The following is a 19466-nucleotide window of genomic DNA, read 5'->3' on the forward strand; positions in this document are numbered from 1 at the left end:
GGAATTTACAACAAAGAGCACAACACACACTGAGCATTTTACTAAAATGTACATCCTATACGTATGTCACAAGTACAGTGAACAAATGTAGCTCTCTTTTCTCTACAGGAGAGCAGGCCTGGCCAACACTGGAAGCTTTGTAATCCCTGTTTGGGGGGAAGCAATAGAAATATTGATAAACATTGCAGTTCAAATATTATTGAATTGCATTGTAATTGAAGTAGCAGTGAATATGGTGACTTTACTTGGCCTGCATTTCCAGTATAGCATTTTTACATCATTATATATTTTAGTTGTGCTTTAGAAATTTTCTTAACCCAGTGTATAGATTAGTTTATTTAATGAAACTGCTAAATTGCATTTTCAAGCCCTGGGGAAATCGTTCCTCCAAAAGAGCTTCCCATTCATCTCAAGCAGGAACTTCTACCCTGGGAGAGATCAGTCAATTGTCATATTTCTTTTCGCTCAATAGCTTTGGGTGTTGTAGCTCATGAAAATTGCCTTAGTATCTTGGTTCACTGACTTAAGTTGCTCTGTGATTTCAACTTATAAATAAGTAATGTAGACTTTGTTTTGTGATTGAAATGAGGGGCAGGCTTAGTTGACCCTTTTGATTTCCCAGCCCTTAGTGGTATGAATGAGATTCACAGCCCTTTTCAGCCTCATCCTGTCTATATCTTTTGAAGTAAACTATAATGTTTTGACAACCATGTCCTGATCTTTGCTGGCAGTTCTTCGGCTCTAATGGACTTTTCTTATGCACAGAGGATGACACCTCTCTTGAACTCTGTCTTGTTTCATTTATTTTCTTTTCCAGACATCTCTTAGTATTTCCCTAGCATGTTTCCAAATCATTTTTGGACAGTTTAGCTCTCTAATGTAGAAGACATTCCTAGTACTAAGTTCTGCTTTAAAGGTGTTTTATATACAACTTTTCTTCTCCATAGTGTCATAGCTTTCAATGTTTATGAATGAATATTTGGAAACCAGCCTATCTTGTTATTGTATTTCATATACTATTTTCCAAAAAGAGATGATCATATTTCCATCTGTATGTGTAAATGAGATGTAATTTTATGAAATAACCTATTATAGAAGGTTTTATAGAAGTTATGAGAATGTAATCCATATAATGGTGTCACAGTAAACTACATAATAATCATCATTCTAAGTCAATAACACTATTTTCTTTATAGTGGACAAAGTAATAATACCTCTGGTTCACTGGCAAATAGAATATATATATATTATATTTTTTTCTCTGACCCTTTTATGCTGCTCAAATATGCTAAGTCACACAAAAATTTGTTATGTGCATGCAGTATAAATAATATGAAACTTTGAATTTATTAATTATATATTTATATAAGTGAGTAAATACTCTTATACTTTTGATTCCTTTCATTGTTTAATGGAAATACCTTCATTGTAGTGAATATCATTTTTCACTTTTTAGCAGAAGCTTCAAAGAATTTTACTGGTATTCTTTTTTGTTAGATAATTTTTTAATAGTTAACTACAAATATCTCTAGTCTCAATTTGCATGTCTATCAAATAGTCAGAATAGTAAAAATTTATCCTGATAAATATTTCCCACTAGTTCTTTAGTCAACAAAGGTTTGTCCTCATGCTACCGGCATTTCATTCAAACTCAGCCTCCTTTTTTCTGTAGTCAGCTGAGCCTTTCCTTAATTAAGGAAGTCTTTAGAGAGAGGTAAGGAAGAATATTGATTTGTCTCTTATAGCTGCCCTCTTTAAACTCGACATACTCCTATTTTTTTTTCCTTCTGAGCTATTTTCTGATCATACAGTAATTTTCTTTTCTTTGTCCCTGATTCTGCATGGTCTATTCCTCCTTTCACACTTATGTGCTAATAAGTATGTGATGTGTTAAAGGAAGATTTCTGTTCCTAAAATGGATAAATCTGTTAAATCAAGCAAAGAAATATACTTGGGAATGAAGTTCGACATAATTTCAATATATTGCAAAGCTCCTTGTTCTTTCATACCTTAAAAATGAGTTCATATTAAGGGTCAGATTCTGATGCCCAGAAAGCATAGACTATATTAACATCCTGTTTCTTTAGTGAAAAATGAATCAATGATAACAAAAATATTTATTGACATTTTTTAGAAGGCCATTCTCTTAATCGTCTCACACATTTGATAGAACACTTAGGCATAAACCAATTCTCAGCCACGTTTGTATTTTGTGAAGGTTATTTGATTACCATGGGCGTGTGCCTCCACCTCCCCGCGCAGTAATTCCACTGAAGCGTCCCAGAGTGGCTGTAACAACTCGCAGGGGAAAAGGAGCCTTTTCCATGAAAGGGGGATCAAAATCTACTGTCAGTGGATCTTCTTCATCAGGCTCTAAATGTAAGTATCTATTTTATTTCTCTTTAAAGAAGGGTGGGGATACTTATCACTGCATGAATGTCTATACTCAAATTAATCAATTATTATGGAGCATCTGCTGTGTACAATATATGAGAGAAATGTAAAATGGATTAGAAATGGTCTCTGTTTTCCACTACACTACACTGCAGTAGAAAACTGTTTTATTAGAGCAAATAATATGCTCTTGGCCCACCTAGCTTGTGACATATTGAAGTCTTGAAATATAACATGTTGTTTTTAATTAAGAAAAAAATTCACTTCAAAATAGAGTGCCTATAGTATCTTTTCAGGGAAACTATGCAAATTCAATGCATATTTTGAATATTTGAGCACTGAGATAAGTAAGATAGGCATAGTAGACAGGTTAAAAGGGTAACTTTCCATACTATTCTAAATCATGAGAATTATATGTCTGAAAACATGTAATGTCTTAAAAAAATTATATATAATTTCGCATTAATTAGTAAAAAATAGAGATACAAACTTCCCAACTAAACAGATTGCTAAATTTTTATATGGACAGATTCAGAAAACCCTAATTTATTAGTAGAATATTATTCCTAAGGAAAAGATTGCAAAATTTCTTGCATTTCTTGAGATTACATTTTACAGAGAAGAGACAGACAAGAGCAAGCAAAGTAAAATCTGTGGTGTTACAGAGTAGATCATCACTATGTCAAAGAATAAAGTAGCATTAAGTTGGGAGCACTGTATTTCATGGGATGGTGTATGACTGCCTCTCTGACAAGGTGGCATTTCAACAGAGACCTCATGGAAGTAAGGGAGTGAGAGGGTGGGCTTGAAGCTGTCAAGGGTAGAGTGTCTGGGTAGAGGGAATGGTCAGTGCAGAGATCTTACATTGGAACAAGAAACCAGTGCAGCAGAGGGAGAAAGAGGAAATTAGGCAGGAAATAAGGTAGAGGGAGGGCGAGTTCCAGGGCAGCTTGTCAGGCCAGTGTAGGGATTTTATAGTTACTCTGCATCTCAATCTTTCAAGACAAATAAGGCAAATACCGTTATTCCAATGTCACTGATGAGTAAGCACAGAGAAGTTCACATAGTAAATGGTAGGGCCAACACTAGAACCCATGTTTTTTTCATTTTCATCCCTATATACTATCTACTCTAGAACATTGTCTTTTGTCTTAGTGCCATCAGAAATACTAAGAAAGAACGCCCTTGAAATACTTTGTTTTTACATGAGAATGTGCAAGATGTAGTTACCGGAAGCACTAATGTTTCTGGTAACTAAGTTTTCTGCATTCAGAATTTGACTTAGCTAATATAACCTAAATAACAAATTACTTAGATTTACAGTTCCCTATGTACTGACTTATCCATTTATCTAATTATTCTATCAATAAAAAATGTGAATTCCCTTTTTGAGTCTTAGTAATAAAAGAAGATGAGTTTCTGCAACCATCTCTAAACAATCTTATATGCTCTCTGAGTATTGTCAAAAGCAAAGAAGTTTCTTGAATTTGGTTCTTGCTGTGAAAAATTGAACATTGAATTGCCTGCTAGGTTTATAGAAGACTTTTTACCCTAGTAGTGTTAACTTAATTTCAAATAGAAATATCTTAAGCACCTGTGGATTCTTTGCCCTGTAGTCACTTTCAAAACAATGTTTACCAATGGGAACTTTATTGATATTTTGGCCATGGCAGTTCTACATTGTGTAAGAGTATTCCAAGCTTTGCAGAACATTTAGCATCCCTGGTCTCCAAACTTGAAAGGCCAACAGCACTCCTCAGTCTTTGTAACAACCATGCGTACCCTTATACATTTCTAAATCTTCCTTAAGGAGATGATACCACTCTGGTTTTGAACCAATGGGTGGTGGCCATTCTTGGGCAAGAGCAGTTTTGTACAACTGAGCCATTGATTGCCATAAAACACAGTTATGCAGAGAAGAGTGGTATTTTACAGTGGTTATTTTGATGTAAATATCTTAATATTCAAATGCTTAAGCTGCATTTGGCCTTTTTATTTTTGATTTCTAGTTTTCTTGGGTCATGGAGAGAGAATGGGAATTATAAAATCTTTTTTAAGGATCTTATTAAGAATTTTTCTTGGTTTCATAATGAGATTTTGTAAGTGGAAAATAGGATATATTTTCTGATTTTAGTATAATACTATGTGTTTGTTTTACCTTGTTGGCTGTATCATCCAATCCTCTGTAGAAATGTCAAATTCTGAAAGTGATTGTTTAAAAATCCTTTACCAGATAGTGACTTTATAAAGTTCTTCTTTTCTTCAGGTTTTATTTTATATCCCACATTGCTTGGATGGTTTTTATATGATGTTTTATAATAATAAGAGGAGAAAAATAATAGCTAACATTTTTTGGTGTTTGTTCTATGATAACTATTGTTTGAAACATGTATTTTTATACATTAGTACATATAAATTCATTTAAATATATTAATTTTACATATATTAATTCATTTGTTCCTCATAACTGCCTATAAGTGAAGTATTATTATCATTCCCATTTTCTAGGTATAGAAAATGAGGCATAGAAAAGTTAAGGAATATCCCAAAAGTCACAGAGCTATTTAATAACAGAGCCAGGTACAGCTTGATTCTAAATCATCTATGTCTAGAGTATAGGCTCTTTAGTCTGTGCCCTTTTCAACACTGCCGCTCTATAACTTCTTGGAGAATCGTAACTTTTATTTATAGAATATCTCATTTACTATCTTTAGCCTAGAATTTTACTTTGTTTGATCCTTTGCTTGATCCTTTACTGATAACGCTTTCTTTTGGTTTGCATTCCCCTAATATATCCATTTATTCTCCACCTTTCTTTGTTGTTAATTTCCTGGGGCAAGTGTAATAAATTATCACAAACTGAGTGGTTTAACAACAGATACTTGGAGGCTGAATGTATGAAATCATGGTGTCAGCAGAGCTGTGCTCTGTCTCTGGAAGTTCTAGGGGACAGTTTGTTCCGTGCCTTTCTTTCAGCTTCTGGTATGCTGGCAATCTTTGGCATTTCTTGGTTTACTGATGCACTGCTCCAATCTCTGCTTCCACCATCACGTGGTCTTCTCCCATGTCTTTGTGTCTGTGTCTCTTTTCTTCCTCTTATGAAAACACTAGTTATATTGGATTAAGACTCACCCTAATGACCTCATTGTGATTATATCTGCAAAGATGTATTTCCAAATAAGGTCACATTTACAGGCACTGGAGATTAGGACTTCAACAAATATTTTGGTAGAATATTTTAACCCATAACACTGTCACTTTATTTTTGCATATTTCCTAAAACAACATATATCTGGATCTTGTTTTTGAAAGCAATATGAAAGTCTTTGTTTTTTGCAGTGAAATTTAATACTTTTACATTTATTATATTAACTAATCTATTGGATTATATTTCTTCCATCTTAATTCCAAGTATTTAACTTATTGTTTCCTCTTTTCTTCCTTTCCTTATGCTTGCTTAATGAATTTTATTTTAATTCTTATCTATTCTCTCCCAACTGCCTTAATTTGTATATTCTACTAGGCCTCTCTATTTCATTAGTGGCTATAATATATTAAACATTTATAAATAAAACCTTTTTTATCTATTTCTCTCTTAAAATCAAACAATAGCTATGCTAACTCCCACCCAAGACATGAACTTTATTTTTTGTACCTTTTTAAAAAAAATTTTATTGGAGTATAGTTGCTTTAAAATGTTGTGTTAGTTTCTACTGTACAGCAAAATGAATCAGCTGTACATATACATATGTCCCCTCTTTTTTGGATTTCCTTTCCATTTAGGTCACCATAGTATATTAAGTAGAGCTTCCTGTGCTATACAATATGTTCTCATTAGTTGTCTATTTTATACATAGTATCAATAGTGTGTATGTGTCAATCCCAATCTCCCAGTTCCTCCCACTCCCTCCAAAGCCTGACTTCTGAAAAATATTTACTAGGCTGGCAAATTAGCTTCTTCTCCATATTAGTTTATAGTCGGAAGACCTAAGCTTGAACCTGAACTCCACCTGTTCTGATTACTACATTATATAAAATCATAAATTTTAGGGCTTTGAGAATGTCATGTACATTGTCAGATTCTCAGGTTTCTTATTGATGAAATAGTGTATATAAAAGTGATTGATAAATTTAAGTTCTATGCAAATTATATTTTTTGATATTTATATAATTTTTCAAAGGCTGGGGGAAATTAAAAGAGTTACATAAATTAACATGAATTATTGTTAGAGGTCACATGATTACAAACATTTTAAAATTTTCTTAATAGTTCATAGGAAACACAGTGTTGGTGAGGGAGGGTATATAATTATTTAGACCAGGGCTTCCAAGTCTTCGTATTAGTTTGATCAGATAATTCTTTGGTGTGGTGTTGGGGGCTAACCTGTACACTGTAGGACATTTAGCAGACCGGATGCTCACTAGATGCCAGTAGCACCACCCTCTCCAAGTCGTGGCAATCAAAAATGTATCCAGACATTGTAAAATGCCGCCTGCAGGGCAATATTACCCTTTGTTAAGAACCACTAATCTAGACAGTTAGTTTAAGAGTCTTCATTTGTCCCTGGATAGACTTACCCCACAGGTGATTTTAAAAAATCACATAAATCAGAGAAGCACACATTTTTTGATATAAGCAAATGGTGTCATTCTGTGTGCCTAATTTCCTTTTTGGATTATGTCTTATGTGACAGCAAAAGGCACAGACATCATTTTGTTGACTGTTATCAAAACACAGTAACATTTATCACCAAATCAATGAACTATTTAGACAGAGCAGGTCTGAAATGATTTAAGGTGGTGGCTTCTTTTTTTTTTTTTTTCTAACTAAAAACTACAGTGATAATTTAAGAAAAATATTTGATTATCTGTATGATATAACCAGGCTCATAGTTTCTCTAGAGTCTAAAAACAAGCTAAAGGAGTCTATCCTAGGAACTTTGTTAGTTGTGTTTCAATTTATCATTTTGCTGATCTTGAAGAATAATTCTAAATTCAAGTCTGGTAATCACTCATACAAAAATAAACTATTGTACTCAACCGAACAACCAAAGATTTTTATGACACTATGTTTACTTTTGTCTATAATTTTTTTGCAATTTTCTTTTTGTTGAACTTATCTAGAGGAAACAGTAAAAGACATTTTCTTTTGAAGGTAATATTACTGATGTCTTCTAAAACACCAATATGTGTGTATACTCAACTATGAGGGCAAAATCTTCCTCTATATTAACTTGAAATACCACCTCTCTAACTGGTTACTGCCAAATTTATTTTTGTACCTTTGATCACTCCCATAAACTCCAGGCATATATACCCAACTGCCTACTTATCACTTGTATTTGGACACAAATAGGCATCTCACAATCAAGTCTAAACTGGCCCTCTGTTCTTCCCCCTCAACCTGAACTTCTACAAGTCTTTCTTATCCCAGCAAATGGCAAGTCCACCCTTCCAGTTACTCAGACCCCAAATTCTGGATTTCTTTTTGACTCCCCTCTTTCACCTATACTTTACTTCTAATCATCTGCAGATTATTTCCCCTCCATCTTTAGAATATATGTAGAATTCATCTACTTCTCACAACCTGATTGCTAATACCTTGGTCTGATCCAATCTCCTGCCATCTCTAACTTGAATTATAATCCACAGGCTTCTTAGTGATCTCACTGATTCCACCCTTGCTGTTCTGCAGTCTTTTAACAACACGAAGTCAGAATGATGCTCTTCAGGTAAATCAGTGACACCTACATGACTCAGAGTAAAAGCCACAGTGTTACTCTGGCCAAAAGACTCTGTACAATATTCTCCATGTGTTTTTCCCCATCTCAAGTCCCTGCATTACCTCCTGACTGTGCATACTCTTCTCCCACTTGCTCTCTCCACTCCAGCCACATTGACCTCTTTGCTGTCCCTTACACACCCCAAGTACATGCTTGTCTCTGGCCTTTGCGTTTATCATTCCTCTGCCTCATATTTCCCCCATCCCACCATCCGTAGACATTCCCATGACTTGCTTTCTCCCCTTACTGAAACTTTTCCCCCAGTGTCACCTTATTAGTGGAGCTTTCCCTGACCACCCTGTATAAAATGACAAATCTCACTCCCTAGCGAGGCCTTCCCTAACGTCTTGTCTTCATTATTTTTTCCCCATCTGGAGGTGTATATTTCACTATAGTTTGAAACAGTGTAGTTTGGAGTTTAAGATAATATAATTATCAAATGATACATATTGTTACACTACTATTAACTAGACTTAGCTATATCAGTGTTTTCTTCATTGTGTTAAATGTATACTTGTAAAGAAAATTGCTGCAAACCTCTTTCTCTCTCTCCCATATATAGATATAGATATAGATATATAGATGTTTGTTTATTGTCTTCTTCCACACCTAGATGGGAGTTCCACAATTTCAGGGACTTTCATCTCTCTTGTTAACTAATACATCCCCAGATCCTGGAAAGGAGTCTGACAATAATGGGTCTCCATAAATATTGTTGAGTGAATATGTTAGACACTTGAGTTAAAAAATGAGAGCAGTTTAAAAAAATGAGAGTAGTTCCTGCTCTTGTCATGGAGAGAGACATTTAAAGAAATGATCATGCAAAGAATCATCTGAAAGAAGTATGGCTGGGAGGAGGATGAGATTGTTGAAGAAGATGATCAAAAGTTGGCGATGACTTTACAATGTAGGGAGCATTTGAGCTGAATATTTAAGTATTAAATGGCATTTACTAGGTGAGGAAGATGAGAGTGTAAGACAGCCCAATGAAAACAACAGAAACAAAGGTATGGATATCTGAAAACAGAAGACATATTCAAGGGACACTGAACAGGTGTGACTACGTAGAGACTAAGATAATTAGAAAAGCAAGAAGAAGAGGAGGCAAGAGATGGTAACTTGGAGCTGGCTGGGAAATAAAGCAATTTTCTCAACTTCTAAAATTCATAATTTTTTTAAATTGCAGGATTCATAATCTTCAGTAATTAGATCTCATTTTCCCAAGCCTCTAGCTTGTCTATATTAGGGGAAAATTGCATAAAAGCAAGTTGATTTAAATTATTCGTTATTATTATTAACAAAAGAAATACTCCTGACTCGCACTAATACTCTATATAAATATAAATAATGGTGTTATATCCTCTGCCAATGTATCTTTAAAAATGAGGATTATGGATTTAGAGTACTAGGTGGAATTGGAAAAGAAGTTGTTACCACAGGCATGGGTTACTTTCGTATTCTTTCCTCATAGTGTTTCTGGAGAAAAGGCATATTTCCATGTTAATTTTCTTTTTGCACTTCCTCTTTGCTTATCTATCTCCCCAATAGACAGGCAACTCAAAAGTAGTGCCCAGCACATACACAAAGCTTTTAATAAAATTTGTTGGTCTGTTTGAAGTTGGTGTGCAGTGTAACCATATCTACATACACATACCTACAAATTTTCTGGTATTTGGTAATTCTTACTGTGTTTAATGCACTGAACTAAGTTCTGTTAAGAATGCAAGTTCTATTCATGAAGGAAGGAAGGAGAGGGAGGGAAAGAGGGAGGAAGGGAGATAAAGTGGAAAGAAGTAATTGGATGCCCTCTCTTCATTCAAAAAATTTGGTTGTAGAGAGCCTATGATGGAGTAAATCCATTAATATGTCTTGCTTCAGACAACCATCCAATATTCCTTCTTTTTAAAAAATTGTATCATCAGATATCTGAATAATTTACCCAGGAATCTGAATACTTTTTTTGTGGATCTGGTATATGATGAGAAGACAAAAAGTTTTCATTAGGTACCAATTTGATATAGGCTCTCTTCTTAAACCTGTTAATATCATTTTTTTTAATTAAGGAGGACAGACCTCACAGCCTAGGACTTCATGGTAAGCATCAGGAGCCTCATCAGTCAATAAGAGGAGAAGGAGCTTATTAAAACACAGGAAAACATGACTCCTAAAATTATTCAATACCTAATTAGGTCTTCACTCTCAAGAAGTTTGCAAGTTAATATGAAAAGTTGATATATAAAGGAAAAATCAACTAGCAATATATGTCTAGCAGTAAATGTGAGATGCTGTTAAATAGATTACAGGTAAGAGATACACCCTCCAGTGGGTTAAATGAAGAAGAATTAATAGGGAAGGCGAGACTAAACCTAAGCTCCAAAAGGCAGGTAGACATATTTGAGGAGAGAAAGAGTCTTTGCTGGAATAGGCATGTAAATAATAATAATAGCTTCTGCTTCTACCATGTATTTTGCCTGGTGATATTCTGATCGTGGGGCTAAAGTGCCCATCCTTTACCCTAAAAGTTTGTTATAAGAATTTAATGAGATAATGAACATAAAGTTCATTATCTCATTAAATTCTTATAACAAGCCTTTAGGGTAAAGGATGGAAGTTAAAGATAAGGAACCTGAATCTTAGTGATTACAAGTGGCTCTCCAATGGACATAGATGCAAACTAGAGTCTATCTGGTTCCATATATTGTTAGATTAAGCATTAAGCTGTTCTGTTCAAGTGAAGAGTTTGCTTTAATAAGAAATGGAATATACAGCTGGAAATATACTTTGGAGCAGACCCTAAATACCAGTTTAAAGAGTTGGTGCATGTGTGCTTTCGGTCTTTTTCCTATAGAAATGGGGACATTCTAGAAGTCTTCAGTAGGGAGGACTTATGACTTTTATATATATTACTCTGAGTTCACTATGTAAGAGGCCGGGTGAACTAAAAGCAGAAGCCCAATTGAGAGTGCAGTGGAAATGGATAGGAAAAGAAAGATGTAAAAAGAAAAGAAAAGAAAATGGACAGGGATGTTTTACACCTAAGACTCTCCTTAATTCTGAACTGACTTTAATTTTCAAAAAAATATCAGAAATCCAAGTTGCAAAGATTTTTAAAATTCTGTTTGGAAATCTATAGTTGTAAAATATACATTTATTTTGATAGAATAAGTAAAAACAGCCAGGAGCTTAATCCATAGTGCAGTGGAAAATTTGTTAACAGGAGCCCCCCAAAAGTAGAAAAATTCAGAAAAGATTGGAATGAGAAGTATATCAGACACAGAGGTGGCTCATCCCAGCAATATCATCTGGAAACCAGACACAACAGCACAAAACCATATTCCATCTATAGATAATGAATACAACTGAAGGAGGGTGCAACAGGGCTACAACCAACTAGGCCAGGTGAGTGGGCAGCCTTCTCCCAAGGAGAGCACTGAATGCAGTAAGAAAACAACTTTCACAATTGCTCAAGAAGCAAGACTGTTTCTAAGCCTTGTTTTCCAGGACCATGATAAGTATTTGCTGCTAGCCATTCCAAGATTGGAGCTGGGCAGTTTGCACAGGATTGGAGATTGATTCAACATTCCCTGAGAGGGACCAGGAAAGAGCAGATAGGATGTCTGGATTACATCCTTAGCTGTATCTAAGCTTGAATCGCATTAACTAAGTAGCCCCAAATTTTATAATGATATCGCTCTGATCTTAAAAGACATTTCTACAGTGTTAGACATGAGTCTCAATATATTTTCTACTAAATAGGGTATTAGTGATTTGTTTAGTTATGTTTTTTAAGGAGATAGTCAACCTCATTTCTGGGCTGAGGAGTGACTTCACTTACTAAAAAAATATATCTTATTTGTTTCCAGCCACAGTCCCATTTCTCCTGCACTGAAATCTAATGTTTTAAGATAAAATCTTTTCTATTAAATTTGATAGATTTAAGTAAAACTACATGACATGCTTCCATCAAAGGAAATGAAAATCATTCTTCAAAGCTGAATCAATTTGCAATTGTGACAGATGATGTTGCAAATATAGATGTGATTCAACAATGGCACTTTGATGTCTTAGAAATAATTGCCATAGGAGCAATTTTCTATTTTAAATTGTGTTCCACTTTCAGTCTGGTTCTGCATAATAGGAACTCTCTACAGGATCACTTATTCTTGTAGTTTTTATTTTGCAAACTACTTTGTATCATAAATAAAAATCTGCTTGTTATGAAAAATTTCTGATTTTATACTAGAAAATGTTTTTTCATGTTTATATTGGAAAAAAATATATTCTTCCTTTGAGCAATTAGTGTATATTGATACATAATTTATCATATAGATTATATCATATGTCTTAGTTGACAACTAGCTCTATTTCAAGCAAACATATATTGCCTTTAGTTTTTAACTACTTATAAAAAATTCCTAAAGACTAAAGAATCAATCAAACTAAACACTCGATTTCTTCAGGATTATCCAAGCCAAGTTTATTACAAACTTGAAAGGAAAAGTGACAGAAAAGAATAATAGACTGAAATCAAGATCTTTACCCCAGATATTGAAGCATAACTCTCTGCTGAAGCATGGCTACCCAAAAACTCGCCTAATGAAAGCTCATAGACAGGTTTAACTCTTCTAGATTTATAGCTTTAAAAATCTTTGATCTCATTATTGAGGGCTCATGACAAAGTTTCCAGTGATTCTCAAAGAAATGAGAAAATAAGAACAGTGCAGTGAATTTTTCATAAACATAAACATACTTCATTGAAAGGATTGTCCTTAAAATAGGAAACTGGGCTTCCCTGGTGGCGCAGTGGTTGAGAGTCCGCCTGCCGATGCAGGGGACACGGGTTCGTGCCCCTATCCCGGAAGATCCCACATGCCGCGCAGCGGCTGGGCCCGCGAGCCATGGCCGCGGAGCCTGTGTGTCCGGAGCCTGTGCTCCGCAACGGGAGAGGCCACAGCAGTGAGAGGCCCGCGTACAGCAAAAAAAAAAAAAAAAAAAAAAAAAAAAAAAAAAAAAAAAAAAAAAAATAGGAAACTGACCTTCTCTTATCATTGATAGTAGGATGTTTGTTGTGTTTAACATCCTTATTTGCCAAATTAAAAGTAGTCAATCTTGTGTTAGTTCCATTTTTAGATAGTCTCATTAAACACTTAAAACCTGGAAAAGGAACCACAACTGTAGAAAATATCAGTGGGGACTTCAGTGAATTTCCTTTCCTTCCAGCCCCAGGGCTTAAAAAGAGGCACACACAACCCATTACTGCAGTTTTTAATAAATAAAGTAGCAAAAGTACAGCAAGTTGGAGAGAGTTCTCTAGCATTTAAGACACTTCTTTAAAGGACAAATATTATGTCTTAGTTTCAATCAATCACTAAGGAACTGGATTAAAACTATCACTGAAATATACATTACAACATAGTCCTCAAAATAGTATCATAGTTCTCAAAGCATACCTGTCATGATTTAATCATTCCTCAATCTGAATCCGTTTTACAGTACAGATTTACTCTACCATTTGCACTGAATTTAGTATCTTTAGTTAGTGTATAAAACATTTCTAGATTCCTCTATCCCATTGCATAACTTTCAGTGAAAAGATTTAGTATCAAATGTTCACATCGCTGAGAATCACTGCTTGTAATTGGCAAAGTCATCCAGTATCACAAGATCACTGGAAGCAATGAGAAACAATAAGATTGAAAAGTATCCTATGTGATGTGACACAGTCCTGAGAAAACATGGGGTGTCTGTGAGTTGTGTTCTAAGTGGGTCGTGGTGCATTTGACATTCTGTTGCATTCTTTCCCTTTTCCCCTTTCCAGTGAAATCAGATGAATTACAGACAATCAAGAAAGAATTAACCCAGATCAAAACTAAAATTGACTCCTTGCTAGGGCGCCTGGAGAAGATTGAGAAGCAGCAGAAGGCAGAGGCAGGTAAGTGAAAAAGATCTGTGGCCACAGACATATCAGAATTAAACCGTTGAAACAGTGTCAGTCACGGAGACAGCGCAGGCCCAGGGGGATACTGGCTGAGTTTAATAGAGTTTAGTACATTTACATGAATACAGTCTTTAAGCTTAGACTTGCAATGATGGAATCTGATTTTTAACTTTTTAGAGAAGGTGAGCCAATTTGCCTAAAATTCATATTTTTAAAAAGAAGGGCAAAAAGGAAAAGTATTTTGATGCTAATAATAAGTAACAGTTGGATCATAATTAAAAGTTTACATCTCAATATCAAGTAACTTTTAAGAAAATTAAATCAATTAATGAAATGTTCTATTGGGCTAAAATTATATTTATATTTCATTAAATTAACTGCAGCAAAACTTATCAGATTTCAAAAACCATGATTATAAAGTCCCACTCTTGCATTGCTGCAACTCTGAAAAGCTTCAGAACCCGTTTTCAGGATCTCAGTATCAACAGTATGCCTGGCCACCCAAGGCCACATCATTTGACTTAATTCTTTAACTTAATGTCCTCTCTCCTTTGAATTATCTGCCCTGACCCTCGTTCCATGTTAATAAAATTCGAATACCCTTTTATATGGCAACAGACAGTTTTAAAATCATACACTATAAGAACTGGTATAAACTTAGAGATGAGCTAGTGCATAATTTGCAAATTGTATTCTGCAGGGTCTTTGATGCCTCAGAGGCTCCTTGGAGATGAGATGAGTGCTGGAAGAACGCCCAGGAGGCAGGAGAACTCATGCCTCCTCCAAACCCAGCCTTTGCTGCAAACAGTGTAGTTCTACCTGTATCTGTTTTATATGTTAAGATTCAACATAAGACTTCATTTGCTAAAAGGGCTTCACTTTTTCAAAAATAAACAATACAGTTTTGAAAACCACTGATCAAATATGGCCTCTGCATTTTGCAAATGAGAAAATGAAGGTTCAAGGAGGTAAACTGACTTTTCCATAGCCACATAAATAGTTTGTGATAGACTTAGGTCTCAAACCAAGTCTTGTGAGTGAAAGCACTGCCCTTTCCAATGTTATAGGAGCATTGGAACAATCTCAGTTTCCACACAGGGGCTGGTCCCAGGATTTCCCTGAAGTGAGGCTACCTGGGTAACAACTAACTGATGAGAATCCCTTGGGATCTAGGGCCACTGAGTTACAACAAAGAGGAACCTGCCTGTTTGTTGACTGTATCACTGGGGAGATGACTAGAGCTTACCTTCTGGTAATGAGGCATGCAGGGTTCAAGACTGAAAAGAAGCCAGCAGTGAGGTAGTGTTACAGCATAATGGGTGACAGAAATATACTGTGGTTCAAATCCTCACAAATTCTTAGCCTCAGTTTTCTCATTTATAAAATGAGGACAGTAATGGCTACCTAGCAACGTGAGAAATGAGTAAAGTAGTGCATGTAAGTTGTATAGTACAGTAACTAACATAGAGTAAAGGCTCAATAATTGATGCTGTTTGGTCTTGTTAGTAACATAAACATATATAGGCAAATGAATATTTCCTACTACTATCATGCAGCCTATTTCTAAAACAATAAACCATATACCTAGCATATGGTAGATTCTCACTAACTTTTGGTAAGTTAATGTGGATTAGAAGTGGTAGATAAATAATAAATAAAATAGGCTCACTTTTATTAAAAACTTCTGTTATATTTTCTATTGAGAAAAAATATGCTGCCTACACTTCTTAATAGAGAAATTTAGATTTTAGAAAGTTTTTTATATGCTGTCTATGGCACTAATCTAAAGTGTTGCTGGAATTGAAATATCCTGTGATGTTGCCTAAATCAATATTTCCCTTTGAGGAACTTCTGTGAAATCCATTATTATGTAAAACAACCCTTACAGCAAAGGACTTTGATAACCAATTTGCACTTCAGTTTAAAGGATTATGGAGAACTCATTTAAATATAAATCACCTCAACGAGAAAAATGTGATCCTTATTCCATCATAATATAATTTCCAGTTTCCTGCAATGAATAATACCTTCCACATATCTTCTTAGAAGATCATCTATAAACGAGACACTAAAATTCAAAGCTTGCATTTTCTTTTCATGAAAGGCTGTCACCTTATTTCTGTACGTGCTTAAACTTTCCCAGTCATGAGACAGTTATTTTTAAAATGATAGGCTTAGGCCTTTGATATTTATGTCTTTCTTACTTGAACATGTCAGGAAGAAAATGGAATTATTTAATTTGTAATTTCAGTTTTGTAGTAATTGTCTCCTGAACAGTATTCATATTTATGGAGATAAGATGATCATTTTCTATATTTTCTTTATGAAAAGAAATCAGGGCTTTATGGAGTCAATACTACGTTATGGAAGGTGGAGAGAAATACATTAAAATTCTTTTTAAGTCCTCAATACTTCTTTATTAACTTTAAGGAGACACCCATTTTAATGTTTATTTGGTGGCAAGTCAATTATACGGTAGTTAACATTTATTCTTCTTTATTGCTCTTTTATACATCTCTCATTCCCAGTTTACTCTTAGTCATTTGATGATGAAAGTTTCCAGCATAGAATAGTGGCAAGAAGGAGATGGAGGGTTACAAACAGGGTAAAGCCACACAGCAAGGAGCTTGTCCTGAGTTCAAGTTTCATAGGATCACTTTTTTTCTTTTTCATTTAAAGTGAATTCCTAAGCTATCAGGAATAATTGTAACGAGGTATAATGACATCATTTTGGATTCTCTGTACCTTAAATTACTGCTAATACATGTTTGCATGGTATCCTATCTCTTCCTTTGATGTTGTAAACTTCTTCAGAACAAGGTCATGTTTTCTTTAACTTTTCTGACTTTTCCAACACCATGTACTATGCACTGGACATGATTTAGCAGGTCATTTAACTCTTCTAGGTCTCAAGCCCCTCAAATGTAAACTAGAGGAAGGGACTATGGCCTCAAGCATATATTCCAGCTTTTAAATTATGATTAGTATGAATCCACCCTGCATATGCTATTTTTTCCTATTTGAATAATTCAAATAACATTACTTTGGGATATGGTGACTATAGATTATTGAAAACAACAAATAACACATATCAATTTAGCCTACAATTTTGCCTCATTCCTAGATATTTCTTTTAACAGAGAATCATAAATTGCCACATATGAAGACGGCAATTTATATGTGGTTTACACAGTGATGTAAAATGACCATAAAGGGTGAAAGGATTGAGAAGGAAAACTAAAGACTGAGTATCGTACAATGAGCAATGACATCTTTTAAAAAATCAAATTTCAGGCAAAGAGTCTCTGATATGAAAAGGCAATTAGGCATTTTGTGTGTGTGTGTGTGGTATGTGGGCCCCTCACTGTTGTGGCCTTTCCCGTTGCAGAGCACAGGCTCCGGACACGCAGGCTCAGCGGCCATGGCTCACGGGCCCAGCCGCTCCGCGGTATGTGGGATCTTCCGGGACCAAGGCACGAACCCATGTCCCCTGCATCGGCAGGTGGACTCTCAACCACTGCGCCACCAGGGAAGCCCTAGACATTCTTTAATTCAACTTTATTCTCAATGATGTGCATCCTATATGACCAGCCAAACTCATTTGGACAACTCAAATGAGAATAGCCAACCTACCCTATCCATTAGACTTAACCACTAGAGAGGTCACACATTAGTCTCATCTGGATAAATTCATCCTGCCCATATGTTTGGTAAAAGATATAGATTTTTTTAAATAAATTAATGTCCAAGAATTAGAATATTACAGATAAATGTCAAGATATATAACTTCTTTTGAAAAATTGGAATCTTTCAATACTGCTGCCATATTATACATGGCATGCACTTTTCAGTTTGCTAATATCTTTATCCAGCCAATTCACACATTTATGTTATTTGCTTGATCCTTGATCATATTTGTGTCTCAGACTCCTATGGTAAGTTCTGCTTATACAGGGCCAAAATGGACTTTGCTTTCACTTGGTTCAGTTACTCTTTTTATGTCCCCTGAAACCAAGCTTAATATCTAATCCCTTGTGGATGTATCAACCAATTAAATATATAAAAGAGCTGTAGTATTCTCACCCTTCCAAAACTTTTGAATAGAGTCAATATAATTGTCCCATAGGTGCTCAACTTAGCTGCATTCAAATCTTGGTCAAAACATCTTTGACTCCTTCTTTTCTCTAGATAAATATCAGTAATTTCTTCAGCTGCTTCTCATGTCATTTAATTTTGCATCTTGAACCATTGTCATCTCTCTTCTCTAGTCACTGTATAGTTTGTCAACTACAGAGTGTGGTACTCAGAATGGAAGACGTTGCTCCAGATATGATCTGACTGCTGCCACCTATAATGTGGCTACTAGTTCTGTCCTGAATACCTAACTGCTATCTTACACTTTGTATTAGATTGGTGATGTGTCTGGTTACAGATGTTGGACTGAACAAATGAATTGAGCTCTGCTCCCTCCTGAATCTGCATTAAAATAATGACAGGTTTAAAAAATGAAAATCCCTAGGCATAAAGAAACTGGGAACAAAATTTTAGAAGCTAAACAGCAGATGGAGAAGTGTACCTGACTTATCACATCTTAGAAATAAGTCCAGTTTTAACCACAGAACTCCAAAAAGTCTCAGAATCAAAGCCATTATATTCCTCTGGAAAAGAGGGTATAAATGGCTGGAAGTCTATTAAAGAAACAGATTCCTGTGTTACCATTCCCAACTGTCCCTGACCCACTAGAAGCCTTGAGAAGTTTCCTCTAGAAAAGCTAAAACAGCATATCTCAGGGCTAATAGACAACAAACAAATTTGAGAGCAGTTAAAAACAGGGAGAAAAGCAGAAGTTTACACAGTTACTACAGAAATTCTAAGCATTCTTCTCCCCTTCAGCTGCCAGACTACTGGCAGGACACTAGCAGAGATTTTACTTGGGAATATGAGCAGCTGAAGAGAAAAGATTTAAAGATGTTGGCATGGATGTCACCCAAAGAAATAGTCAACAAGATCACCCTGCGGAAACGATATCCCCTTATGCTTACAAAGCTTCCCATCCATATTTTAATACCCCACTGTTAATACAAGCAGACAAGGTTCACCAGATGGCAGAAAAGATTTAATGTAAAAAGCAAATACTAAAAAAAGAAGAGAAAAATAATTAAAAATTGGAGGAAAGAGATTGTGCAGGAAGAATAAAACTTCAAAATAAATAAATAAATAAATAAATAACCACTGATTAATACCCTCAGAGAGAAAGAGAAGGCATTGCATTCATGAAATAAGAACACAAGACTGAAACTCAGTATTTAAAGGTCAGATAAAAGAGCTTTTAGAAATTAACATACGATAGC

General features: G+C 35.1%; 1 protein-coding gene across 1 annotated transcript in view; it reads left to right on the forward strand.

Moving 5' to 3' along the window:
• RALYL (RALY RNA binding protein like) overlaps positions 1–19466 on the forward strand; it is a gene marked incomplete at its 5' end in the record, with an annotated part of 466983 nt that overhangs the window by 389382 nt on the left and 58135 nt on the right. Inside the window, 2 exons of the mRNA XM_081258403.1 lie at positions 2219–2379; positions 13996–14109. Of these exons, the coding sequence (XP_081114529.1) occupies positions 2219–2379; positions 13996–14109 (275 nt within the window). The remainder of the gene's footprint in view (positions 1–2218; positions 2380–13995; positions 14110–19466) is intronic.

This window comes from Mesoplodon bidens, assembly GCF_964165515.1.
Source record: "Mesoplodon bidens genome assembly, chromosome: 16".
Lineage (NCBI taxonomy): Eukaryota > Metazoa > Chordata > Mammalia > Artiodactyla > Ziphiidae > Mesoplodon > Mesoplodon bidens.